At 40.4% G+C, this 27,887-nt stretch overlaps 2 protein-coding genes across 4 annotated transcripts in view; both read left to right on the top strand.

The window, feature by feature from the left end:
• Positions 1-1,326, top strand: part of LSM6 (LSM6 homolog, U6 small nuclear RNA and mRNA degradation associated) — a 14,613-nt gene extending 13,287 nt beyond the window's left edge. For all 3 annotated transcript variants that reach the window (XM_015450883.3, XM_005556022.4, XM_005556021.5), the window contains one exon: positions 1,048-1,326. In XM_015450883.3, coding sequence (XP_015306369.1) covers positions 1,048-1,082 — 35 coding nt within the window. In that variant the 3' untranslated portion in view covers positions 1,083-1,326. The remainder of the gene's footprint in view (positions 1-1,047) is intronic.
• The window catches only part of REELD1 (reeler domain containing 1), a 57,571-nt gene that overhangs the window by 13,287 nt on the left and 16,397 nt on the right, over positions 1-27,887 (top strand). The window contains exon 4 of the mRNA XM_005556025.5: positions 1,048-27,161. The gene's annotated coding sequence lies outside the window, so the exon portion shown is untranslated. The remainder of the gene's footprint in view (positions 1-1,047; positions 27,162-27,887) is intronic.

A 27,887-nucleotide genomic window follows, 5' to 3' on the forward strand; every position in this document is an offset into this window, starting at 1 on the left:
ATCTGTGCTATGTTCTTTGATGAAGACACCTTACTGTTCACTTTGAGCAGGGCTCTCAGAAGCCGAGTAGGCATGCAGGGTGGAAGGGAGAACCACCTCTAGTTTAGCCAGAGTGACCCAAGCATTTCATTTTGTTTCATTCCTACGAACCACACGTCGTAAGAGTTCAGGCTGGTAGTCGTGAGAGGACCAGCTAAGCAGAACATTGGGTAACATCAAAGTATGAGACTTTAAAAGGAACTCAGAATAAGGACTTTGGTATCATTAAAAAAAAAATAAACTCCTCAGCTCTTGTTTATCTAAGTGTTGCAATTTAGAAGGTAAACACCAAGTTTAGAGTTTGTATTGGAGAGATAGATGAAAATACATTGTTTATTCTTAATTTGAGATCTAACCTGGTTAGATTTACTGATTTACTTTCTGAAAAGCATTTTTTTTTTCCCTGAGATGAAGTCTCGCCCTGTTGCCCAGGTTGGAGTGTAGTGGTGCAGTCTCAACTCACTGCAGCCTCTGCCTCTCAAGCTCAAGAGATCCTCCCACCTCAGCCTCCTAAGTAGCTGGGACTACAGGTGCATACCACCATGCCTAGTTAATTTTTTTGTATTTTTGGTAGAGACGGGATTTCACCATGTTGCCCAGGCTGGTCTCGAACTTCTGAGCTCAAGTGATACACCTGCTTCGGCCTCCCAAAGCGCTGAGATTACAGGCGTGAACTACCGTGCTCAGCCCTGAAAAGCATAATTCTTATACTAACTATAAAGCATTCTTAGATGCCAGGGACTTTCACATATATTTTATTTTATCTTCCTGGTCACACTTTGCAGAGTAAATGAGACACATGGATGAGATTAGGATAGACATCAAACCCGGATGTAGATTCATAAAACTAGTGTCATAGTACTTCTAGAGTTAATTGAATGATATGAGAATTCATTTTAAATGTCAGATGTATCAGACCAAAACCTGTTGGCTTTTAAACATGCTACTATGTATACTTACAAGCAGGGTTTTTTTTTTATTTCAATTTATGTATTTTTTTCTTTTCAGTGTTGTACATCAGTACACAGAAGAGACGGATGTGAAGACACCAAAAGAGCAACGCTTTTCATAGTTGGATATATTTTTTTATGAATTTTTTCTAATTTTTCCTTCTTTTGTGATACAATTTGTCCTGTTTTTATAATAGTTGGTGATTTTTCACTGACATGTAAGACAAATGTACACAATTGTGGATTTAATTGTGAAATGTTCTGTCACATTTAAGTTTCAGTCATTATACCTCGTTGTCAGTGTACAGAATGCTAAAAGAATTAAAAAAAGACAAAATATATCTCTTCCTACAAGATTCTTTAACTTAAGTTTCGAGGAGCGTCATTTCATTTGACTTGCTTTTCATATCTAGCTAAAGTGATGCAAATATTTTATATAATGTATGGGCATATAATTAAAACATTTTAGAGGTATCCTCTTTTATTGCATCCTTTTCTGTTATACAAAATCCTTGGGTGAATATGTTCTAAAAGGCATCCAGTTTCAGTCTGAAGCTGCGAAAAGGGGCCACAAGATCAGAAGTTCAGCCACTGATTGAGTCACCTAAATAGAAAACAGAATTGGAGAGCTAAGAGTGCCACTTGCACATAAGGAGTGGGAATTTGAATTGAGGTGCTGGAGAAATCCTAAAGATGAGCAAGAGGGAGGAGAAGGCCCTCCTGTCAGCAGCCCCCCTGCATTTCCTATGCAGTTAGACTTTTTAGGTTTCCCTGCTCCCTTTCAGGAGCATTGGCATCAATGTTATTCTCTCAGTTTATGAACACAGTAGGGGAGGGGCCATTCCTGTACATCTCTCACAGTCAGATTAAAGCAAAGCCTAGAGTTTGTAAATATAATTCAGGTTCTAATTGCCGAGCTGAGATTGGGAAAGAATTTTTCCTAACTTGCTTAGCAAGTGGCCGTAGGGAGGCCTTTCTCAAAAATCAGCTGTGTTTGCATGTGACATTGACCAGGAGCAGAGCACCAGGCTTTATGTTGCTTGGCACAAGGCAGCTCCTCTGGTTGTATGACTCTTGCTGAGACGGTTTTCACAATTTATTAATGAGCTTTCCACAACCCTGCTTTATTCTCCACAGTTTTATGCTGTCTCTAGGAAAAACAAATATATCTGGGCACTGTGGTTGAATGAATACCAGACAATGGTGTGAATGTTGTATTGGACTTCCCCTTCCCTCCCTCTCCAATCTAAATAGCATTCCTGTTTCAGGAGCTGGTGGTGTGATTTGAAACAACTGCCTGGTTGAAGGATATGGGGGCAGGATCGAGAAGGAGGGAGGGAAGTGGCAGTGCTGATTCTGGAGAGGTGTATGTAGTGTTTTGTCTTGGTTTATTTTAAAGATCAGAGAGTAATTTGAAACAATTATTTTTTAATTAATAACTTGGGAAAGGTGAACAGAAAGATTTCACAGGGTTTTACCGTGTGCACACTGAAAATAAAACACTTTATGCTATGCTTCAATAATTTATCACTTCTTGACAGGGGCTTGGAAAGGGTCCAGTCTGTAAGTACAAATCACCAATTTGCTCTTTTATAAATGAGTTCTTTTGAGGAGAAAATGGATGGCCCTCCAAGTGGAGCATACATGTTCTCATTTGTTTTGTAGAATATGTGGGGCTGCCAGGTTATCATGTCCCTTCATTCACTTACATCAGCCACCTCTAAAAGCAATTCCATTGTAGTCTCCCACCAATCTGTAGCATCCTATTTTTTCTAACTTCTTCCCTGACCTCCCCTTTGGTATATGAGTCTTTATTTTCCCCTTGCCATCTCTCTAGTTTAATAGCTCTACAATGGAGTACTGTTTTCAACCATGGAACTACTTTTAATCAAGATGGACTTTGGGAAATGCTGCCATTTTTATGGTAATAAAGGAGTGTATTATGCACTTGGACCCGCGCAAGTCGTCCCTCGTGTATACCTTCACATAGTAGAACCATGAAACACAGTGTAAATGCTAAAATTGCTTTGTTCTTAACTGTAGTCTCCTAGAGGTCAGTGAATGATTTCTAGTTACATTGTAGCGAAGACATTTGTTCCAGGTTGAAGAATTTTTACTTGAGGATATAATATTTTCCCTGTCTCTGTGCCCCCAAACCCTGGCTGCCACACTCTTTCTCTTGGGCTGTGACAAAACAGAATGTTGAGTGAGAAACAAAATTGTGCTTGATTTTTCAGACTATCTGACTTCACGTTCTGTTTTGGTCTTTGAGCTATTCCTTGGCTAATCTTCCAACAAGTTGAATTGATTCTTATTTCAAAGCTGTTTATCCCAAAACAGAGCTGTTGACAAGTACAAATACAGATGGCAGACATGTGGTATGATTTTCATGTTCTCATCTCAGCATTCAGGAAGGGAATGTTATTGAAAGATGGTTTACATCTGAAGCTTTCTGCTCAAGGCAATATGGAATGCATGCTAGGAGTGCTTAATTATGCTTAATTAATAATAGTAACAAATGCTTATGGGATTTCCTTAAGGTCTAAAAGTGCAGCAGCATTGGACTTGTTGTGTAAGGCTTATCACCCTGGAGGCTATAATAATCTGTAAGAGTGGAAGCAACCTCTAGGGGGTAAAATTGTCTTTGATAATCACTGACTCTTGGGTGACCTCAGTACAGCATTCCAGGCCAAAGATCCAGATTGTTCCCTTACTGCAGGCAGACACGCCCATGATTGCACTGACCTTTGTCCTCCGAGCAGATGATCCTCCAGAGTACTGGCTAGCTTATATTCAGAGGTAAATCCCAGCCCATGCTGTGGCCTTGCTGTTCCCCACAGCCCAACTGCATTAACTATTATTTTTTTTCTCCACAAAAAGAAATTGTTGGTGAAAGGAAAACAAACTGCAGTTTTTCTCCCCACCGACCTGGTTTCAGGAGGCCGTGTGCTCAGTGGCGTGCCCCTGTCTGTCTTTCCTAAGCTTGCCCGTGACCATTGTGGAGGTAGACACCACCTAAGAGTGGCAGGGTTAGTCCTGACCTCTGGGGTCTGAATATCCAGCAACTCCCTTAATTCCAATCGCTGCTGTCTGTTGTACCACCAGTACCCAGCAGTACAGCTGTGTCTCTGTTGTTGACCGACTAACTTAGACTCACTGTTGAAGTCCAATTAGCCAAGAGTGGGGGTGAGAATGCAAGAGTGGACGATGAGAGTGGTACGTGCCATGTATGACAGGACCGTGGAGAAAGCCCTCTCTCATACCTGTTATGTCCTTCCTTTAAAAGATGTGGGAGGTGGCCAGGGAGTGGGGATTTGAGAATATGGCGACAGAAACCAATTTAGCATTTATTGGATGACAGCTGTAGACAGGCACTGTGCTATACCTTATGGGGGGTAGATAAAAAAGGAAATATGACGTCGTTCACACCTTCCATACTGAGTTTGTAGGTTTGGGTATTTATGGGGGAAAATGGTACTCTCCATCCTTTTTTTAAAAAATTGGGCCAAAATAGTCAGAATTCTTTTAAAAATCTGAACATTTTAGATGGATTTGATCATCTCAACTGTCTGTTCGTATCTTGAAATTCAGGACTGGGTAATTTTGAAATCTGAACGTAACTATGCCTTATTTACCCACAGACCCAGGTAGTTCAGCCTCCGATCTTTGGTTTTTTTTTTCCTTCCCCTAGCAAAAGCCAGCCTTTGTGTGGTTTAGCTGAACAATCATGTTGGATTTTTTTTTTTTTTTTTCCTATTTGAAGATCCATTTTGATTCACCTGCAGCATTAAAGGATTTTCTTCATAGTAATTTGGGAGTTATAGCAGCTAGAAAGGCAGAGGCATATTCTAAGAACTTCATGAAATATAAAACACTGAAGCACTTGGGATAGACTAGTTTTCAATGCCTAGGTTACACAAATGTTCAAATTCACATGGGCTTCATTTGTTCCAAGTTGTATAATGGAATGGATGCTGGTGTGTTTGGCAATATTTTATACCAATAATTTGGATTAAAGGAGAGGTCAGTTTATGAAAAGTTCACGTAAGAATCTTAGAGACAATTTTATTACCATCATGTGCATACGGTATTTCAAGTCACTATTCAGTGTTTATGTCAAATAGACGTTTTATTGAACTTGGAAAAATGAAAAAATTAAAAATGTGTAATATGTACGGTTGAGTGGATGTTGCTGGGATACAGGGCTCCTTGTACCCCGCCCACAGTAGTGTGTTAGTCACGAACCCCAAATCTCAGTGGTTTGAAACAACTAATGATCTTACTCTTGCTCCATGTGCACAGGGGCCCATAGGTGGGATTCCGCTGATTGCGGTCACCTGGGGGTCCAGGCTGAGGGAGGCAGCACCTTATGTTTCCACCACCTCGACCTGAGGACTCAGCATCTGCTGCGGCAGGGGAAGAGCATAAAGAATCACTCCCTGGCTCCTAAAACCTTTTGCTTAGAGCTAGTGTCATTTCTGCCCCATTATTAGGCAAAGCAAGTTACACGGTCAGGGCTTACTTTAAGTTTTCAGAAAAGTATAATCCTTTCATGGACCCGGGAGAGACAACCAGAAATACTGGTGAACAGTGGTAATAACCTACCACATTATGTGTACTAGTCATGGTTCCTCCAGAGAAATAGAACCAATAGGATGCATAGAGAGATTTATTTTAAGGACTTGGCTCCCACAATTGTGGAGGCAAGCCCAAAATCTGCAGGGTAGGCTGGCAGCCTGGAGACCCAGGGAACAATTGCTATTCAAGTCTGAAGGCTAGCTGCTGGAAGAATTCCCTCTTCCTCCAAGGAAGTCAGTGTTTTCCTATTAATGCTTTCAACTGATTGGACTAGGCCCACCCACATTATGGGGGGGTAGTCTGTTTTATTTTCTTTAAATAGGTCTACTTATTTAAATTTTAATCTCTTCTTTTAAAAATAGCTTCATAGCAACATCTAGAGTAGTGTTTGACCAAATATCTGGGTACCATGGCCTAGCCAAGTTGATAAACGAAGTTAACTATCACGGTATGTTAACCATATCCTTCGCATTATACATTTTCTTAATCATTAGTAAAGCATTCAGAAGTATAAAGCCTTGATGCGATTTTTACTGTATTGAAAAAAGAATTCTTTCTCTGTTAAGACTTGGGTTGAGGGACCTGTGCTCCTGGTGTCTTAATCTATTTATAATTAGATTCCAGAGAAAATAGTAACTGGTTTCTTCATGGTTTCAGAAGCTGAATCTGAATAGATTGTTTTGGTTTGGTTTTGTTGCTGCAGTTTAACTTACAATTTTCTATTTAATATATTCCTATATTTAAAAGAAAAAGCAGAAGGTAACAATCTTTCTCTAGACCAGGTAATTTTATCTCAAGCCAACCAAATGTGTTCCATCCACATACTGTGAGGAGAGATGATCATGGAGTCTTTAGTATACCTCAGAACTTGCCTTATGTAAAACGTGTCTCAAAGGCACAGGGCATGTTATAGCTAAAACTTTACCTTACCACTTGATACAGTGGATTTTTATGGCTCTCCCTTTTCAGTATATTCAAAACTCTTTACAAGTATCTTTCTCCTGAGAAAGTGAATGTGCTCCTGTCTTGTTTAAAGATGTCCCATCAACAGGACCTGATCTCCAGTTTGCTTTTGTCCTTCTCCTAATTGTGATATTCTTGGCAGACCCTGCTTCACACCCTGTTCCTTGTCCCCCTGGCACTGGCATAGATAGAAAGATTTCTGAGATGATTTCTCCATGCTGGGAGTGCAGTAGAGGAGCCTCATGAGGATCAGACCTCTACCTTGGTTTCATTAGCCAACTAAGCTAATCCTCACATTCTCCCCTCGTGGTCACTGAACAAGGTAGTCCCCTTTTCCACATGAGGAAACCTGAAGCGAAGAGGTTAAGTGACTTGCCCAGGGTCACTTGAGGAGTTGCTGCAGCTACAGTAACAGTTCCCTGTGCTATTTGATCAAGTGCATAGGCGTGGGCTCCATCAATTTCTTCTTCTAGCATGCATTTAATCAATAAATCAATCTTCTGATTTCATCCTACCAGTAGTCGAATGAGGAAGGTCCCAAGATGTGCACACAGACTGCTGTCCTCTACATTCAAAGATGATGTTGCTGACAGTGATTTGTTATCCAGCTTGAGTGTGACGGGAAAGATCAATAGTTGGCCAACAGTCCTTTACACACCGGGCAGAGGTAGAAAACTGCTCCTTGGCTTGCGTCTGCAGGCACTGTTTTCAGAGACGAGCAGTTTTTGAGATGACTGTCTCTTAGAATTTGTTTTTTCTTCCCTGGAGTCTCTCTAATCCTAATTACTACTCAACAGGCTGTTTCCCAGCAGCCCTTTGCTGGGCCTTTGTGTTGGAAGCTGTGCATCATCGGACCCAGTAGGTCTGTAGGAGAGAAGTGGAGACAGGCTGTGTGTGCATCTGAATCGACTTTCCCTCCCTGGCCAACACTGACTGAATCTATGGTTCTTTTGTCAGCGACTCATTTGCTCAGATGTTGAATGAAGACTGAAGTAATTTATTTTTATTTTTTATTTTTGAGACAGAGTCTCACTCTGTTGCCCAGGCTTAAGTGCAGTGGCTTGATCTCAGCTCACTGCAACCTCCTCCTCCTGGGTTCAAGCAAATTCTACTGCCTCAAACTCCCCAGTAGCTGGAGTTACTTTTCGTATTTTTAATAGGGACGGGAGTTTCACCATGTTGGCCAGGTTGGTCTTGAACTCTTGACATCAAGTGACCCACCTGCCTCGGCCTCCCAAAGTGCTGGGATTATAGGCGTGAGCCACCAGGCCTGGCCCCAAGACTGAAGTAATTTAATGTCTTTTCTCACGTGAGATTTGCCATGTCACTTGGCCCCCTTCTCTGTATCCTTCATTCTCATTTTGTGTACTTAGGACTTTGCCAGGCCCCATTCCTTGAGCACAGCCAATACTCCAAAACTACTCTACCCCCAACCTTGGGCACACATTGCTTAAAATCACCATGCAATCATTTTAAATTCAACCATGTTAGGTTGTGCATTTTGTGTTAAATACATTTTTTGTGACAGGTTTACTCACAATTTCTCTTTTCCTATTTTCCTTATCATTTTTCAGTGTATTATAAAACGTTAAAACTTTTTTTAACTTTTCATTGAAACTGATCACTTTAAGTACTGTGAGGGAAATATGCAGGATGTCAAAGAGATACAGCAAACCTTGATCAAAACGCCATATTGTGTTTGCATTTCCAGAAAAAAGGGGAACATCTATTATAAAAAAATTAAAATAGATGGGTGAGCAGTTGAGAGAAAATAGAGAATACATAATAGATACTGTTTTCCATGATTAGAACTGTTTTCCTGAGTGAACCTGTATACCCTGTTCAGAGAAATGAATTTATTTTAACTGAAAGTAAAACCAGGTTGAATGATCATCAGGTAGACAGTTTTTTTGGCTGGGAGATGGGGAGCAGACAGAGTCTTGCTCTGTCACCCAGGCTGGAGTGCAGTGATGTGGTCATAGCTCACTGCAGCCTCAACCTCCTGGCCTCAAGTGATCCTCCCACCTCGGCCTCCTGAGTAGCTGAGACTACAGGAGCACACCACCATGCCCATCTAGGCAGATAATTTAAAAACCATTCTTTTTAATTAAAAACCAGTGCAGACTTTTAACATGATTAATTTTACTGCTGTCATTCATTTCCCTTTAATGAAGTGAAATTTACGCCAAATTAAGATTATCTTCCTTCTCCCTCTTTCTCCTTCTGCTTTATGGGAGAAGCCAGCTTTTAAACTCTGTAGTTTGAATCCCCTACCCCCACCTTGCCTAAATTATCTAGGCATTATTTCTCTCCTATTTGCCCTTATTCTGAATTTCATGTCAATTTATTTATTATTTTACCAAGCTGACCCTTCCTCAAGCTTTCTGTGTGGAGGGGAAGGGGCTGTGCTGGAGTCCCTGTTGTATCTCAGTGGAACCTGTACTCCTGACATAGTTGGTGACCTTGGGAGCAGTTGGTGTGTGAATGCCACTGACCTAGGTACTTTAGGAACTTGACAAAACCTGAAGAAAAGAGTTTCCTATCAGGCTTTCACAACAGTGAGACCAGATCAGTTTCAGTGCCATTGTATATCGGAAGCTCCTTGAGGGCAGAGCTGTGTTTCACTTGGCTTTTTATTTCCAGTGCCTGGAGGTGCCTGAGATATTGGTGTTCATTTGCTGTTTTCCTGCTGACAAATAATTACATAGAAACACAATCCTGGTGTCTTTAGATAATTTACCTAGGTTTTCGGTAAGCATTTTGGCTTCCAGATAGAACTGCTCTCATCCTCAGCATCAGGCTCATTATTATTGTTTGAAAATTTGAAAACACTGGCAAAGAGGAAAGTTGCAGTGCAGTAATAAGGTCCTTAATTTTCTACCATCTGCTGGAAGTTCATTCTGCTGCAGGCTGACCATCTGATGCATTTTTGGTTTGCTGGGCTGACAGTTTCACTGCTTAGAAATCAGAAGAAACAACAGGAATGGCTGGTACTGGACTCATAAGGAGAGAACACTCACTGAATGGAGAATTGATGGGAATTTGGGAGAAAAGGTGGCTGTCAGCTTGGCGAGTAGGCCAGGGAGTGAAATAAATCTTAAGTATAGTCAGACACATATCCCAGCCTTTGTGAAAGCAGTTATAAAACGTTTAGTTCAGAACAAAAAAAAATCATCTTGTGGGAAGACACTCCAAAGTTTAAGAAAATTTGTAAAGTCTCTTTTTGAATACAAACTCTAAAGAGAAAGAAAAAGAGAGCCTTCAGAGAGCTAACACAATTCAAGTCTTACTTGGTGCTGGCCGTTGTTCTAAGCTCTTTACAAGTAATTTAATCTTCAGAACAACCCTATGAAATTGATATTACACCATTTGTAAATGAGGAAACTGAAGCACACAGAAAGGAAGAAACTTGCTCAATATCACCAAGTTAGTTACTGGCAGAGGTGAGATTTAAACCCAGCCGTCTGGGTCCAGAGACTTTAAACCACTTGCACCTGAATATGCCAAGAAGCCCAAACCCATTTTTGAGTTAATTTTTATATATGTTGCAAGATAAGCGTCCATTTTCATTATTTTGCATGTGGATATCCAGTTTCCTAGCACCATTTGTTGAAGAAAGTTCTCTCTCCATTGTGTGTTCTTGGTACCTTTTTCTAAAATCAATCTTAGATGTGTGGGCTTCTTTCTGGAATCTCTGTCTGGTTCCATTGGTCAGTATGTCTGTTTTCATGCTAATACCATGCTGCTTTGATTATTATAACTTTGTAATAGATTTTGAAGTCAGGCAATGTGATGCCTCCAGCTTGTTTTTGTTCAGTATTGCTTAGCTATTTGGGGTCTTTTGTGGTTCCATACACATTTTAGGATTGTTTTTTCTATTTCCTTGAAAAGTGATATTGGAATTTTGAGAAGAATTGCATTGAATCTGTAAATTGTTTTGCATAGTATGGACATTTTAACAATATTCTTTCAATTCATGAACATGGGATACCTTTCCATTCGTTTGTGTCATCTACTATTTCTATCATCAATGTTTTATAGTTTTCAGTATATAAATCTTTCACCTCCCTGGTGAAATTTACTCCTAAGTGTTTTTTTTTTTTTTAAATATGCTATTGTAAATGAAATTGGTTTCTTCATTTCTTTCTAATTCGTTATTAGTGTAAATAAATGTTACTGATTTTTTTTTCTTTTTTTTAGACAGGGTCTCACTCCCATCACCCAGACTTTGAGTGCAGTGATGTGATCCCTGCTCACTGCAGTCTCAACCTCCCAGGATCAGGTGATTCTTTCACCTCAGCCTCTTGAGTAGCTGGGACTACAGGTGTGCACCACCATACCTGGTTAATTTTTTGTATTTTTAGTAGAGACAGGTTTTTGTCATGTTGCCCACACTGGTATCAAACTCCTGGAATTAAGTAATTAACCTGCCTTAGCCTCCCAAAATGTGTGGATTACAGGTATGAGCCACTGTGCCCAGCCAGAAATACTACTGATTTTTGTGTGTTGATTTTGTATCCTGCAACTTTACTAAGTTCATTGATCAGTTAGACTTGAAACTATAAAACTACTAGATGAAAACATAAGGGAAATACTCCATAACATTGGTCTGGGCAAAGATTTCTTGGATATGACCCCAAAAGCATAGGCAACAGAAGCAAAAATAAATGAGATTACATCAAACTAAACAGCTTCTGCACAGCAAAGCAAACAATAGAGTGAAGAGACAATCCATAGATTGGGAGAAAATATTTACAAACCATGTAAGTGTAAGGGGATAATATCCAAAATATATAAGGAACTCAAACAACTTAATAGCAAAAAAAAAGAACCCAATTTAAAAATGGACAAAGGACCTAAAGAGACATTTCTCAAAAGAAGACATACAAGTGGCCAACAGTAAACATGCTCATCATCAGCAATTATCAGGCAATGCAAGTTAAAACCACGATAATATATCACCTCACACCTTCCAGAATGGCTATTATCGAAAAGTTGAAAGATAACATGTGTTGGTGAGGGTGCGGAGAAAAGGGAATCCTAGTGCACTGTTGGTGGGAATGTAAATTAATACAGCCATTACGGAAAGCAGTATCAAGGTTTCTCAGAAAACAAAAAATAGAACTACCCATATGATCCAGCAATCCCCTTCTGGGTACATATCAAAAGGAATTGAAATCAGTATGCTGAAGAGATCTCTGCACTCCTGTGTCCATTGCAGAATTATTCACAATAGCCAAGTAAGGGAGGAACCTAAGTGTCCATCAACGGATGAATGGATAAAGAAAATATGGCATATATATATACAATGGAGTACTATTCAGCCTTAAAAGAGAAAGAAATTCCGTCGTTTGTAACAACATGGGTGATCCTGGAGGACGTTATGCTAAGTAAAACAAGCCAGGCAAAGGAAGACAAATACTGCGTGATCTCACTTATAAGTGGAATCTAAAAAAGTCCAACTCAGAAGTAAGGAATGGAATGGTGGTTACCAGAGGCAGGGGAAAGGGGTGGATGGGTAATAGGGAGATGCTGATCAAAAGGTACAAAATTTCAATTGGGAGGGATAAGCTTTAGTGATCTATTGCACAGAATGTATAATAATGTATATTTCAAAATTACTAAAAGAATATATTTTAAATGTTTTCACAAAAAAATGATGTGTTAGGTGATGTATTTGTTAATTAGCTTGATTTAATCATATCACAATGTAAACATATCAAAACATCATATTGTATCCTATAAATATATATACAATTATTATTTGTTAATTAAAATTTAAAATAATTACTTAAAGGAAAGCCCAAACTCCCAGACATGCTGAGGCTTTTCAGAATAAAGTGAACAACAAAGGGACAAGGCCACTCTTTAATGAGAATAGCCTGGTGTTAACAGATGGCGTGGAGGCCGGGCCACTCGGGTCTTATTTTGTTTCTTTATCCTTCAAAAAGAATCATCTCCAAGCTGAAAATATTTCTAGGGGAGAAACATAATCCACCAAAAAAAGAAGACTGGAGCTCCTGTAAGTTAAGTCTCCAGGGGCACTGATGACATCACACTGCACAAAGCGACTTGCAGTTGACACAGGAAACACCGTTAGGAGCCTGTGAGACAGTGAGGAAAACGAGACATGAGCAAATAAATGCCCTGGTTTTAAAAAGGAAGAAAAGGCAGGGAAACAACAGACCAGTAACCTTGATGAAAAAACCATGAATACTCAAGAGAAGGAGAAAATATGTAGAAAAAAAAAGTTGTGGTATTAGGAGCCAATATGGGTTCACTTAAAGAAGGCATGTCAAGACCACAGAATATTTTAATAGGTCTAGAAACTATACCTATTAAACTATGTAGAACCTATACCTTCTACACTACTAAACTAGAAGAATATCGTAATTGTAACATCATCGTCATCATTGATGCCAGTATCATCATCATCCTGGGTAACAACTACTGAGCAGTTTCTTTGTTCCAGATGCTATATGTCTGCAACACTCAGTATAAACTGTCTCATTTAATCCTCAGAACCAACCACCCTATGTTATAGTATGGTCTCACTTAATCTTAGCAACACATTGAACAAGATTTCTTAACTATGTGTACAAAAATAAAATAGAGTAGTTGTTAGTATGACTGAGGATTTATAACTGCTTGGAAAAGAAAGGGCAGTGCACATAAATACAGCTATGTGGGCAACTGTACTTAAAATGTATCACAAGCTCCTGTACTTGGTTCTATAGAGTTTGTTATTTTCATCAATTCCCAGGTAAAGGAATCAAAGATTTTTCACATTATGTAGTATAAGGAAGGATGGATAATACTAGGAATAATATAATCAACAGCAAAAAAATTAAATAAGCTGGAATAAGAGAATGAAAGCAATAAGCTGGAGACAAAAGGCATTTCAATTTAGGATTTTTTTAAAAAGCTATATAACACAGTTTGGGGAGACCCAGAATTACTGAATCTCATTGTTGGAAGAAATGTTTGGTCTTCTAGCCCACCCAAGAAGTCCCACAAAGTAGTTCTCTAGATCAGTGTTTTTCAGTCTGCATAATATGGCATGGGAAATGAAATCAATTTAATGGTTGAAGGTCATCAACAAAAAAATGGAAGCAAATCAATGTACACCATTTATAGCATTTAGTATTATTGTGTTAAATGTGCTTCCATTTTATTCTTGGTGTGGGTGCACTTGGGGCTGATAAAAAACATATTTTGTACTATAGGTTGTGGTCGAAAATTTTGAAATCCACTGCTATGGCCAATACTTAAATACCTTTCTTTCGTTGCCTCATTTACAGATACTATCTACAAGGAAATCTGGGGGGCATCCTTTGTGTCTTTGTACACATCTGGCTCATAGGGAGATATTTTTCTTTTAATAGGGAATTTAAATTTGTCTCACTGTAGCTTGAGCACCTTGGTTTGTGTCTCATCCTTGCCACATACTGGTCATAAGATCTTGCTCAAATCATTTTACCTCTTTAATCCAAAATTTTTCTTATCTGTAAAAATGGCAATATTTTTAATAACATATCAGTATTTTCCATACCTATTATGAGGGTAAAATTGATTTTTTAAAATAGAAGGCATATTAAAAACTCCGAAGATTTTACAAACACTATTCTTTATAACCCTTAAGTTTACCTTAAACAAACCTAATCTTTTGTTGTCAACCCTTCAGATATTTTAGGAAGCTATTATGAATCTTCTGTCCTCAAGATGAAACTCCTTGTTTCAACTGCTCTTCACAAATGCATAATTTTGGAGTCCATACACCACCCTGGTTGCTCTCTTCAGAGTACACTCCTGTTTTGTACATTTATTCTATTTTCAACTGTATGTTCATTTAAAGTACAGCATGCAACATGAAAAATAACATGCACGCAATGAGAGGAGCTGTGTTAGGTGAAGGAGCTTATTGATGATTTCTCTGCCTTTTCAAAAATTGAGTTTAATATTGACATACACCCTATTTTCCATAGAAATAAAGTAGTGTGTTCAGGTAATTTCAAGTGTAGACTAGTAATCTCAGAGTGTAATGGGACAATTATATCCCTTGTTCAGGAGACAAAATTGCCCCTAAAACCTTTTTTTGTTCTGTTTCTTTGTGGCATATTTTAAGCTTAAAACCCTAAAGGTTTGTTTTGTTTTGTTTTGTTTTGTTTTTAAGTGCCTGCTTGTGAGCCCTATCTCCTCCATCCTGGCTTTAAGCCATTGGTTTTTTCTGACCTAAGAAACGCACTTAACATTTGTCCTTGTTTAATTTCATCTTGTTAGATTCAGCTCATTGCTCTGGGCTGTCAAGATCATTTTTCATCATATTCTGTCATGCAGTCATCTGCCTGCTCCTCCCAGTGGCTGGTCACCCACAGGCCAGAGGTGCATGCCCGCCACACCTTTCTCACACAGTGCTGGAGGGAAGCCATAGGGAACCCCTGTCCAGGTGACATGACAGAGCTGACAGCATCCTTTAGGGGACGTTCTGCAGCCAGTATAGAATGTATCTAGTTGTCTTTGTGTTATTTTAACCAGTTTTTCTGTATATGGTCCCTAAAGGTAATGAGAAATAGGCAGCTGATTATGTTTACCATTTTTACTTATCTGCCAGGAAGCTCAGAGTATGGGCCAATGGTCCATTTTTAATGGATCTAAGCCACTTTTAAAATCTAGTAAAAATAAAATAGTAACACATGATATATGAGGGTTCTCCAGGAAACAAAACCAACAGGAGATAGACAGATATAGATCTAGATGTGCCTATATAGAGAAATATAGTACTCCATTCCTATCCGTGGTTTCATTGTGGTTTTAGCTATCTGTATCAGCCATGGTCTGAAAATATTACATGGGAAATTCTAGAGATAAACACTTCATAGGTTTTAAGTGTGCCCTGTTCTGAGCATGGTGAAATCTTGTGCTGTCCCACTCCATCCCACGTGGACGTGAGTCATCCGTTTGTCCAGCATATTCATGCCATAGACACTACCTACCCATTAGTCACTTGGTGGCCATCTCAATCACCAGATCAACTGTCACAGTATTGCAGTGCTTGTATTCAAAGAAGCCTTATTTGATTTCATAATGGCCCCAAAGTCCAAGAGTAGTGATGGTGGTAATTCGGATATGCCAAAGAGAAGCTGTAAAGTGCTTCCTTTAAGTGAAAAGAAGAAAATTCTCAATAAGGAAAGAAAAAAAAATCATATACTGAGGTTCCTAAAATCTAAGATAAGAATATATCTATCTGTAAAATTGTACAGAAGGAAAAAGAAATTCATGCTAGTTTTGCTCTCATACCTCAAACTATAAAAGTTATGGCCACAGTACATAATAAGTGCTTAGTTAAGATGGAAAAGATATTCAATTTGTGGATAGAAGATGTGAGTAGAAATATGTTCTGATTGATGACAGTCAGGTTCGGTACTGTCTGTGGTTTCAGGTATCCACTAAAGGTCATGGAATATATCCCCTTGGATAAGGGGGAACTACTGTATAGATGGAGATGGAGATGGAGATGGAGATGGAGATGGAGATAGAGATAGAGATGGAGATAGAGATAGAGATAGAGATAGAGATAGAAGTATAGGTATACCTCCTTTTGTGCTTTGCAAATGTGTTTTTTACAAATGGGTGGTTTGTAGCAACTGTGTGTTGAGCAAGTCTATGAGTGACAGTTTCCAATAGCATGTGTTCACTTCCTATCTTTGTGTCACATTTTGGTAATTCTCACAATATTTCAAACTTTTTCATTATTATTATATCTGTTATGATGATCTCTAATCAGTGATCTTTGTTGTGACTATTGTAATTCTCTTGGTGCACCATGAACTGCACTCATGTCAAATGGCAAACTTAATAACTGTATCTGTTCTGACTGCTCCACCAACCAGCCATTCCCCCATCTCTCTCCTTATCCTTGGTCCTCCCTATTCCTTAAGACATGAGAATATTGAGATTAGGCCAATTAATAATCCTACAATGGCATTTAAGTGATCAACTGAAAGGAGGAATCAAAGGACTCTTTAAATCTAAAAATGATTAAGCTTAGTGAGGCAGGCATGTTGAAAATTGAGATAGACTAAAAGCTAGGCCTCATGCACCAGACAGCCAAATTTCAAATCCAAAGGAAAAGTTCTTAAAGGAAATTAAAAGTGCTAGCTACTCCAGTGGACACATGAATGATAAGAAATCAAAACAGCCTTATTGCTCATATAGAGGAAGTTTTAGTGGTCTGGATAGAAGATCAAACCACATCATTCTCCTAAGCTAAAGCCTAATCCAGAGAAAGGCCCTAATGCTCTTCAATTCCACGAAGGCTGAAAGAGGTGAGGAAGCTGCAGAAGAAAAATTTGAAGCTAGTAGAGGTTGGTTCATGAGGGCTAAGGAAGGAGGAGTCATCTCCATAACATAAAAGCACAAGGTGAGGCAGAAAGTGCTGATACAGAAACTGCGACAAGTTATCCAGGAGATCTAGAAGATAACTGATGAAGGTGACTCCACTGAACAACAGATTTTCAGTGTAGGCAAAACAGCCTTCTATTTTAGGAAGATGCCACCTGGGACTTTCATAGCTAGAGAGGAGAAGTCAATACCTGGCTTCAGAGCTTCAGAAAGCAGGCTGACTCTCTTGTTTGGGCTAATGTGGCTTATGACTTTAAGTTAAAGTCAATGCTCATTTATCATTTGAAAATCCTAGGGCCCTTAAGAGTTATATACTAAATCTACCCTGCCTGTGCTCTATAATGGAGCAATAAAGCCTTGATGACAGCACTTCTGTTTAAAGTATTGTTTACTGAATATCTTAGCTCACCGTTGATACCAACTGCTCAGAAAAAAAATATTTGTATCAAAATATTACTGCTCATTGGCAATGCACTCAGTCATCCAAGAGCTCTGACAAAGATATGCAAAGAGATTAGTGTTTTCATGCCCGCTAACACAACATCCATTCTGTGGCCCGTGGATCAAGGAACAATTTCCACTTTCAAGTCTTATTATTTAAGAAATAGATTTCACAAAGTTATTGCTGCCATAGATTGTGATTCTTTTGATGAATCTGGGCAAAGTAAATTGAAAACCTTCTAGAAAGGATTCACTATTTTGGATACCATTAAGAACATTAAAGATTCATGGGAGGAGGTCAAAATATCAACAGTAACAGGAGTTTGGAAGAATGTGATTCTAACTGTTATGGATGATTTTGAGGGTTCAAGACTTTACTGGAGGAAGTCATTGCAGATGTGGTAGAAATAGCAAAAGAACTAGAATTAGAAGTGGAGTCTAAAGATGTAACAGAATTGCTGCAATCTCATGATAAAACTCTAATGGATGAGGAGTTGCTTCTTATGGATGAGCAAAGAAAATGGTTTCATGAGATGGAATCGGCTTTGAACATTGTTGAAATGATGCCACGGCTTTGGAATATTACATAAAGTTGATTGATAAAGCAGAGGCAGAGTTTGAGAGGATTGACTCCAATTTTGAGAAGTTCTACTGTGGGTAAAATGCTATTAAACAGCATTGCATGCTATAGAGAAATCTTTGGGGAAAGGAAGAGTCCATCAATGTGGTAAATTTTATTGTCTTATTTTAAGAAATTGCCACAACCACCTCAGCTTTCAGCAACCACCACTCTGATCTGTCAGCAGCCATCAGCATCGAGGCAAAACCCTACAACAGCAAAAAGATCATGACTCGCTGAAGGCTCAGATGAGCATTAGCATTTTTTGGCAATGAAGTATTTTCATATTAAGGTATGTACATCATTTTTTTAGAAATAATGTTATTACACACTTTAAGGACTGTAGTATAGTATAAACATAACTTTTATATGCACTGGGAAGCCAAAAATATTGTGTCACTCTATTGTGATGTTTGCTTTATTGTGGTGATCTGGACCCAACCGAACCTGCTATACTTCTGAGTTACGCCTGTATAGATATAGAGAAAGCGATTGGTTATAAGGTATTGGCTGATGTGATCTTGGAAACTGAGAAGTTCCATGATCTGCTCTCTATAAGCCAGAGACCCAGGAAAGCCAGTGGTGTCGTTTGAAGGCCTGAGTCCAAGAGTCACCGGTATAGATTCCAGTTTGAGTGCCAAGGCCTGAGAATCAGAATCTCTGAGGGCAGGAGAAGCTCAATGCTCCGGCTCGACAGTCGGAGAATCAGTTCAACTGTTCTCAGCCCTTTTGTTCTAAGGAGGTCCTCAGTGGACTGAATGAGGCCCCCACACACTGGGGAGGGCAATCTACTCAGCCCATCAACTCAAATACTAATCTCTTCCAAAAACACCCTCACAGACACACGTAGAGATAATGTCTAGCCAGCTATCTGGTTTCTGTTGACACATAAAATTAACTATCACGAGTGGTAAAAGCAGAAAAAATAACTATTGGGTACTGGACTCAATACTTGGGTGATGAAATAATCTGTACAACAGACCCTCATGACACGAGTTTAACTATGTAACAAAGCTGCACATGTACCCCTGAACCTAAAGTAAAAATTGAAGAAAAAAGCAAAATATACTAAGGACTATCATATAAGAATTTTGTATATACTTAAACTATTTCAAGTAGTATTTTCTGCTTACCTATAGATTCTTCCATCAGAGACGTGTGAATTGGGCTTTGTGGGGGAAAGTGCAGGTGCTTTGGTGAGAGGAGTAGAACTTATGCTAATCGTTGCTGCTCCCCTATCTTGTGAGATAGGGAAACCAGTCAACATGGTGTTTAGTGAAAAGATGATGTTAAAGAAGTTTCATTGGCTTGGCCTATGGTAGACGTTCTGTTAAACTCTTAAGGGATCTATTGCCATGTGGATTTTGCTCAGATTACTGAAGGGTTTTTATGGGAACAAATTGTTAAGCACTGAAGGGGAATTGGGAAATCTGGTATTTCTACTTCCAGCTTTTCTAGACTGCTTGCTGGATGGTTGGAAACAAATGATTAAATTCCCTGAGGTGCCTCAAACTCATTAAGCTGGGGCCACTCACATACTGGCAGTGTGCTAAGAGGGCTCCTGGGATTCTGTGTCACCAGGCAGTTTGCTCCCAGGAGAACTGGCTTAGATCCTAGCAGTAAGTGCTGGCGTAACGTTTCACGGCTTTGGGGTGCTGCCCGAGAAGTTGACTCTATTGCTGTTTCACAGGAGGTGGTGAAAGAGGCCTGTCGGTTTCAGATGTCTGTTTAGTAAAAGAAAGGGCTGTGATGGCAGACTTGCAGCTGGTTTGAGGGAAATGTGGATCCAGCTCTGGAGCTGAGTCTTAGAGCAAAACAAGGAATTGGTCCTGCAGAAATGGTCCATGAACGTGAACCAGAGAAACATTTTTGGAGTTTGGTATTTGCAGGTTCCTTGAAAAAATGTTTCATAATTAAAAAGTTTGATGAAGGACTTTCTCATTCAAAGATTTTAGTATTTCCCCATTGCCAAGGGAGAGTGGGGACTAACCAGACAATTAGCTGCTTCTTGCTGCAGAGTGGGTAAGAGGTTTGGATTGCCTCTTTAAAGGAGAGTAAACCCTGTTTGTTGTGACTGCTTCTGTGATGGGTGATCAAAGGGCAGTGTGGACGGTGAGAAAATAAAGGATGACATTTAGATACTCAACCATAATGCTGCATTCTTTACTTTTAAAAAGAGAGAGAAGGAAGAAAAGAAAATATATCCTTACAAGTTTTAAATGTTCTTTAATTTGAGAAAACCTGCCATGGATGGAAGGAAGGACAAACATTTGACATTGTTCAATATTGAGGACTCCTGAAGTCCAGTTACCCTGAACTAGCCTTTACCTTCTTGATTTGAAGTAGTGGGTCCCAAAATCAGTTTGCCTGCTTCTGGTAGGTTTGCAGGGTTAGGATGTGAGGTCTGCAGAGAAAGAAAGTTTCGGCTAGATTTCTTACTTACTCAGAGTGGCCCTCCAAACCCTGGTCCCTGTCAGAGAGCAGGAAACCAAAGTCTTGTCTCCCATCCTTAATTAGCTTTTTGTAACCATCCCACATCCCTTTTTCTGTATGTTTCCATGTTCATGACTATACAAAGGCCATTGTAACAGCTTAGAAGTTAGGGGCACAGGCTCCAGAGCTACTGTGCAGGGGTTTGAAATTTAGCGCCTTCATTCATGGGCAATGTGACTTCAAACAAGTTGCTTTAATCTTTCTGTGCCTTACTTTTCTCATCCGTAAAGTGGAAATGGAAATGGAATTAGAACATATTTTATACGATCATTGTGAGGATCAAGTGAGTTCATACATGTTCAGTGTTAGCTGTGTGCCTGGCACATGGTAAGAGTTCAATACATGGAATCTATTATCCTGGAAAGGTTGGAAGAAGGATGCATTAAAATAAGTGGAACACATGGAGTTCTGAACAGAGAGATCCATGTACCTTTGTCTTCATAGCATAGGTCTATGCTACATTATTTCACAGATAACTTACGATGTGCATAGTGCTGTGCTATGCATCCAAGCTTGGCAATTTTAAGACAATTCCTACCCTCCAAGGATTTAGAGCTAGGTCAGTAGGAAAGATGGCAGGCTTAAAGCTGATCAGCTGCAATCCAGGGCAGTGTATGGGATCAAGTGCCTACACAAGGATAATGGGTATACATGGTGTAGGATCCTAAAAAGATACTATAAAACATTCATATATGTATAATAGAAGTCCCCAGAATTATTCAATACCAATCTTTGAGGCTCATTTTTGCATGCAGTCACAAGATATGAATGTTTAGGCTTTGAAAAGGGAAAAAGAGCCTCTTAATCAACTCCAGGTAATGCTTTTTCTGTCCTGCTGTAACAATACATGATCATATTTCTCTAATCATTTATCTCATTGTTTTGCAGTTATCTACTGATGCACTACTCTCCTTTACCACCCCTGGAGGGGTGAAGACTATGTGTTACTCATCTTTATATCCCCTGCCTGGAGCCCATGGCCTACACTTAGTAGGCATTTAATAAAGGTTGGCTGAAGGAATGAATCAATGCTCAGAGTACATTTCCAGCGTAACTAAAATTGAATGCCACCAACTTCCCTCTTTTGGACATAGATTATAGTTTATCTGTCCAGACTCCCTAAATGCCAATTTTTGACCCCTCCTTTGCCTCCATACAAATAGTCTCCAAGTCTTACTTCCATTTACTCTCTCAACATCTCAGTCTCCACTATCCTATGTCAAATGGGCCTCATTTTATGTCTGGATAATTACAACAAACACAGCTAGTGTTCACACCTTTGTTTAAGCTCTCTCTTGCTTTGAATATCCTGTTACCCATCTCCATCTATCTAAACTCCAACTAACCTCTAAAATCAACCATATTTTCCGGATTCTACTTGAAATATTCTGATATCTCAGACTCTGGTAACCTGGCTTTTATCTCTCTTCTGATCATAGCTTGTTTACTGCTGTGCATCACTGCTAGAGCATCTAGTCCTTACAACATCTTTGTGAGAAATCTAATAGTCTCCCCATTTTGCAGATGGTAAAACTGAGGCTCACCAGCATTAACTTTCCAAGGTCACATAACTAGTTTGCTGTCTGACTTCAGAGCTCTTTCTTCTGTACCTTGCTACCTCACCCCAAGTAAAATGTCAGCTTCTAGGGAGAGGATTCTGCCAATACTTTATCAGCAGACTCTCTTGCAAGTTGCTTTACAAATAGTAAGAATTCAAATGTTATTAATTAGCTTAAAAATCCTGTTTGAATGTACTGTTCTTGAACAGGGATGATGAAGGGGAGGATTATTGGGTAGAATAAAAGCACTAGGCCAGGCACAGTGCTCACACCTGTAATGCCAAGACTTCAGGAGGCAGAAGCAGGAGGATTGCTTGAGCCGAAGCAGGAGGATTGCTTGAGCCCAACCAGGAGTTTGAGACTAGCCTAAGCAATGTGGTGAAACTCCGTCTCTACAAAAAATATAGAAATTAGCCAGGAGTGGTGGCATGTGCCTATAGTCCCAGCTACTCAGGAGGCTGAGGCTGGAGGATCACCTGAGCCTGAGAGTTGAGGCTGCAGTGAGATGTGATTGCACCATTGCACTCCAGCCTGGATGACCTTGTCTCAAAAGAAAAAAAAAAAGGCACTCAAGTTTTTTTTTTTTTAATGGCAGAAAGTGCACAGTAGCATGGAGGATGACACAAAAGTCAGCAGACCTGCTAAACCTATGTGAATGACCATTGACTCCCCACTTTCATGTAGAGTTTAAAGAGAATCGTGAGTATTTTCTCTTACATGGATTATCCCAGCACTCCGGAAATCTTTAGGTATTTTAAAAACATCTATCTAAACATTAAAATGCTCATCACAATGATGATACTGGAATAGCAGATTACTACGTAAAAACACCAGTCAATCTCAGCAGGAAGTCATTACCAAGGTAGGAAAAACGTTTGGATAGGAAAGGCTGTTCATGAGTTACCAAAGCCATGATCTTCATCTCCAAGATCTTTGAAAATGAAGAAAATGTCTACTTGTCTTCTGGAGTGAAGGAGCAGGAAACAGGACTAGAATAGTGAGCTCAACAGATTACTCCTTCATTTGCAAACTTTTCCAAGGCAGACTCTTAAACCAGGAGTGAGTGTGGGATGGCATCAATGCAGGTTATAATTATGTGCTAGACTTTAATGCATTCCATCTCAAGATGTTTTAAGAGTAGCTCATTCTTATGCCTTTATAACTAAAATAAAACCTTAAAAATATGTATCGTTTTCTTGCTGGAAGAAATTGAAGAGATTATTTAATTCAAACCTTTTTATTTTATACCTGAGGCAACCCAGAGAAGTTAAGTGATTTACCGAAGGGCACAGAGTATCTGATTTATAACCGTAAAACCCACCCCAAGACTTTCCCTTGGTATGACATTAATATAACTGTTCTACTCAGGGCCAGGGGATGTTAATGTAACAGATTCAGTCACGTTAATATATCAAGTCCAGCCAAATTGCAAGTGTTAGATGACCTCAAGCAGATTCACGAAACAAATTTTTAAAAGAAGCAAAAAGCAAACAAAACACAGTATTTTCTTGCTTTCCGGGTGCACACAGCTGGGTCTCCTTCTTGTGGGCCGGGATTGGAGGCCAACTCACTGCTCTCTCGGGCTTTGGGCTTAGCTCATGGTCTTGCTCACAGCCACGCTCTCTCACCGCCTCATCTCCGTGGTGGGCACCAACCCTGTCTGTGGCTCAGCCAGCTTTCTCTTTCCCCACACAAAACAGGTGTTGAGCCCTTCCTTTGTCTCACACCCCATACTAAGTGCCAACTGCTTATTATTTATTACCTCATTGAAACTTCACCAGCACTTCGGGATGCAGGTACAGGAACTGCAGTTATCCTCATTTTGTAGAGTATGTTACAAAGCTATTCTACGGCAAAACTGTAGGGAAAAACCTTACCTATCACTGCCTGAATGCTGTGGGAACTTTTGGCAAGTTACAGAAACACTGTGACTCAGTTTCCTTATCAATAAAATGAGATAATAATAGTGCAGACCTCATTGTGTTGCTGTGTCGATGAGGTAATTTGCCAACTAGCTGACTAGAATAGTGTGTGGTACTATGCAAGCACTGTATAAATATGCTGTTATGTTTAGTTACCATCCTATCCCCTCAGTGCTTCTTACACATCCTGCACGTGTACAATATGGCCCTCAGATCTGAGCCCACACCACAACCTGTGGCTCAACCACCTTCCTTCATATAGATATGGTAGCAGCTTACCACATGTGGCTCCTGAGCACTAGAGATGGGTCTAGTCTGAATTGAGACGTGCTGTAAGTGTAAAATACCACTGGATATCAAAGACTCACTGTGAAAAAAGAATGCAAAATACCTTTTTTTATATGCTGATTGCATGTGAAATGTTTTCAATATATTGAATTGACTAAATTTATTATTAAAGCAAATGTCATTTTTTCCTTTTCATGTTTTTTAAAAATAAGGCTAGTCCCGTTTTTTTTGTTGTTTGTTTTAGAGATAGGGTCTCACTCTGTCGCCCAGGCTGGAGCGCAATGGCGCAATCCCAGCTCACTGCAACCTCCACCTCCCAGGTTCAAGCAATTTTCCTGCCTTAGCCTCCCGACTAGCTAGAACTACAGGCACATGCCACCATGCCTAGCTAATTTTTGTATTTTTTGGTAAGGACGGGGTTTCACCATGTTGGTCAGGCTGGTCTTGAACCCCTGACCTCAGGTGATCTGCCCGTCTCAGCCTCCCAAAGTGCTGGGATTACAGGCATGAGCCACTCTGCCCGGCCTAGAAAATTTTAAATTGCTTGTGTGACTTGCATTCTATTTCTGTTGACCAGCGCTGGATTAGAGTAGCCTTCTATGTGTTCTCGGTCAGATTCCCAGGGAGAGTTTCTGGCTCAGCCCTGAGTCAGCAGAGCCCTCCTCTGTGATGAGTACCCACCCTGGTACAATCAGCTTTGTGGGGAGAGTGGCACAAGATGGGGTGCTGGCTCAGCAGAGGCTGTGGGTGTGGTGGGCAGGATAAGGCCATGTCTAAGATAAGGTGTCCTCCTGTTTTCAACAAGAAATATTACATGAGCAAATGGCAGGATTATTTATTGAGCCACATAGGTGCACTCTCTCTACCTTTGCACTCCCCTCCTCATTCTAATTGGTAGTTGGGCCTTTTGAGAATCCCTGTATCCGGGGAGTTTGTGGTTCAGGGCCAAAGCAGAGGTGTTGGAGATTACCCCTGTATCTGTGGTAGGTGGATTATGCCAAGTGGCCCAAGGTAAAGGGGTGAGGTTTAATAAAAAGGAGAAGAGGGACACTTTTGTCTCTAAGACTGAGACAGGAGCAGAGGGGAGTGGAGAAGAGGTTAGCCACTTTCCTGCTAGGGGCAGAGATCTGTGTCAGGACCCAGTGGAGGGAGTGGGAAGAACCTCAGCAGGGGAAGGCCACAGGGTGCACCTGGCAGGCTGAGCTCTCAGCACCCAGGCCACAGCCTTGCTGAAGACCTGAGCCCGTTTTTTGCATAGAAGCCTTCCAACTAACAGTCTTCAAGTGACCACATGAGCTCTGAAAACTATCATAACAGCAGCCATGGAAGGAACGTACCCTAATTTTCTAGACCTCCCAGAATTTCTCATGACTCAGTGGGAGATTGAGATTTCCTCCATCCTAGTGGGATAGAGGCTTAGAGAAACCATATTGAATTTGTTTTATTTTGTTCTGGGTGTGGGGAATACTGGAGTCCTAGGCCAAGGAAGCCCACCTTTCCTTGGTGTTTGTAGGATAGATAGTCTCATCTACACTTGCAACGAAAGGCTTAGCAACCTGGTCCCTAAGCCAGTGCCTTGCCTATTCAGTCACTCATATCTTTAGGCTTTTCTGAGTGGAGAGAAGGCCTAACAGTCAGGACATTGCTCTCTCTGCAGCCCCCTACTCCACATCACCCAGGACTATCAATCCTAGGATTCTCTCAGACACGTTGCATTCAAACGGCCACCAAATCCTACCTCCACCTGATCTCCTGAGTCCATTCCTCTTTCTTTATCTTCACTGTTGATGTTGCAAGCTTCTAGGTGATGCTGGTGTTGCACTCTGGGGACCACACTTTGAGGACCACTGATCTATAGGCTCTGTGGTATTATCAGGTGTCTCAGCAGATTCTTAGATGCATGCAAATGTGAACTCCAGCTTTCAGGCAGTTGATACAGGAGGTGCCTATGCCATGTGTTATTTTTTTGTACCAAACGTTGCTCTTGGGCTAACATATCAATTCTACTTCACCAAGAGTAACTTCAGTCCACACTGACTCAAGAAACCAAGAATGCCGAGACGCATTTCATTCAAACATTCTCCCCTTGGCAGGGAGATCAAGATGGAGGCATCCGGCTTCTGCCAAGGATGTCAGTGTTAGTCCTATGCAAAACCAGTTCTGGTTCTTTCTTGTTCTTCACACAGGTTTGAACAATGATGCGACTGTAAACCGTGTGCGTGTGTGCGTGTGTGTGCTAATACGATTTAGGCTGGATTTGGACACTGAGGTACAGTTCCTGGAGATGCTGAGGATTAGTGGTAACAGCTGTTACTCTCCCCATTAGAGGAAAAACTGAAAGGAGAATACTTTTGTGTAAGGGATGTGTTTGCAACTCTGAGGGAGGCAGCCGTTCTATCAAGCCTGAAGAAAAGTGTGTTCCTAGGTAAGTGGATGTTTTCTTTTTATTTAGTTAGTTTTGTAGAGACGGGGTCTCCCTATGATGCACAGGCTGGTTTTGAACGTCTGGCTTCAAGTGATCTTCCTGCCTCACCCTCCCAAAATGCTGGGATTACAGGTGTGAGCCACTGTGCTCAGCTCCAAGTGGATGTTCTTCAGCGTTCAGGTAGACAAGATGCTGGTGGGAAAGAGGACACGGTGAAACCTAAGGCAGGAGGGTGGGAGGTGGGGCTGTGGCTGCAGTCTGCGAGACGAGGCACTCACTCCCCTTCCCTTGTAGGCACCTGTGTCTGATCTGCCTTTGGAAAGTAGACCACTTGCCATCAGCAAGGGCTTGAGAAGCATTTTCATTTCATTTCTTTCTCTTCTTTTTAGAGACAGGGTCTTGCTCTGTGCCCAGGCTGCAGCCTCAACCTCCTGGATTCAAGTGATCCTCCTGCCTCAGCCTCCCGAGCAGCTGGAACTAGAGGTGCGCACCACCATGCCCAGCATTCGAGGGGCATTTTCTATGTGGCCCTTGTGAAAGAAAATGAGAGGGACCCTGAGCCCCCTTGACTGAGAAAATGCTTTTACAGTTCATCTTCATTATCTCCTAATGTGTCTGAGAAGCCCTAGCAATGGTTCCCTGTAGTATGGAGATGTGTGACTTCAGTGCTTCATAGAAAACAAACTTAGAAAAGAAAGGCATTGTCTGAAGGACTCTTAAATCTAAGAAATTTGAGGTATAGATCATATTCCTGTTTTCTTTTAGCTTGTGAATGTAAAAGGTGGTTGTGTGTGAAGAGACAATAGGAGTGGAGGATACTTGATTATTTGGTTTATGGATTATTTCCTTAGTCTATGGTTTTGATAGCTAGTTTCACTACATTTTCAGGATTTAATTTTTACCTTTTAAAACCAGCTGACTACAGGGGAGGGCCTTTTTTTTTTTTTTTTTTTTTTTTTTTTTTTTTTTGCCTTGCATTGCTCCTTAGGTCAAAATATTAGCCAAACTTCTAAAATGCCTGTGTACAGAACTATAAAAAAAAACAAAACAGAAACAACTGGTTTTGTTGTTGTTGTTATTTTTGGAAATGGAGTCTTGCTCTGTTGCCCAGACTGGAGTGCAATGGCACGATCTCAGCTCACTGCAACCTCCGTCTCCCAGGTTCAAGCAATTCTCCTGCCTCAGCCTCCCGAGTAGCTGTGGCTACAG

The sequence above is a fragment of the Macaca fascicularis genome, chromosome 5, assembly GCF_037993035.2.
Source record: "Macaca fascicularis isolate 582-1 chromosome 5, T2T-MFA8v1.1".
In the NCBI taxonomy this organism is placed as follows: Eukaryota; Metazoa; Chordata; class Mammalia; order Primates; family Cercopithecidae; genus Macaca; species Macaca fascicularis.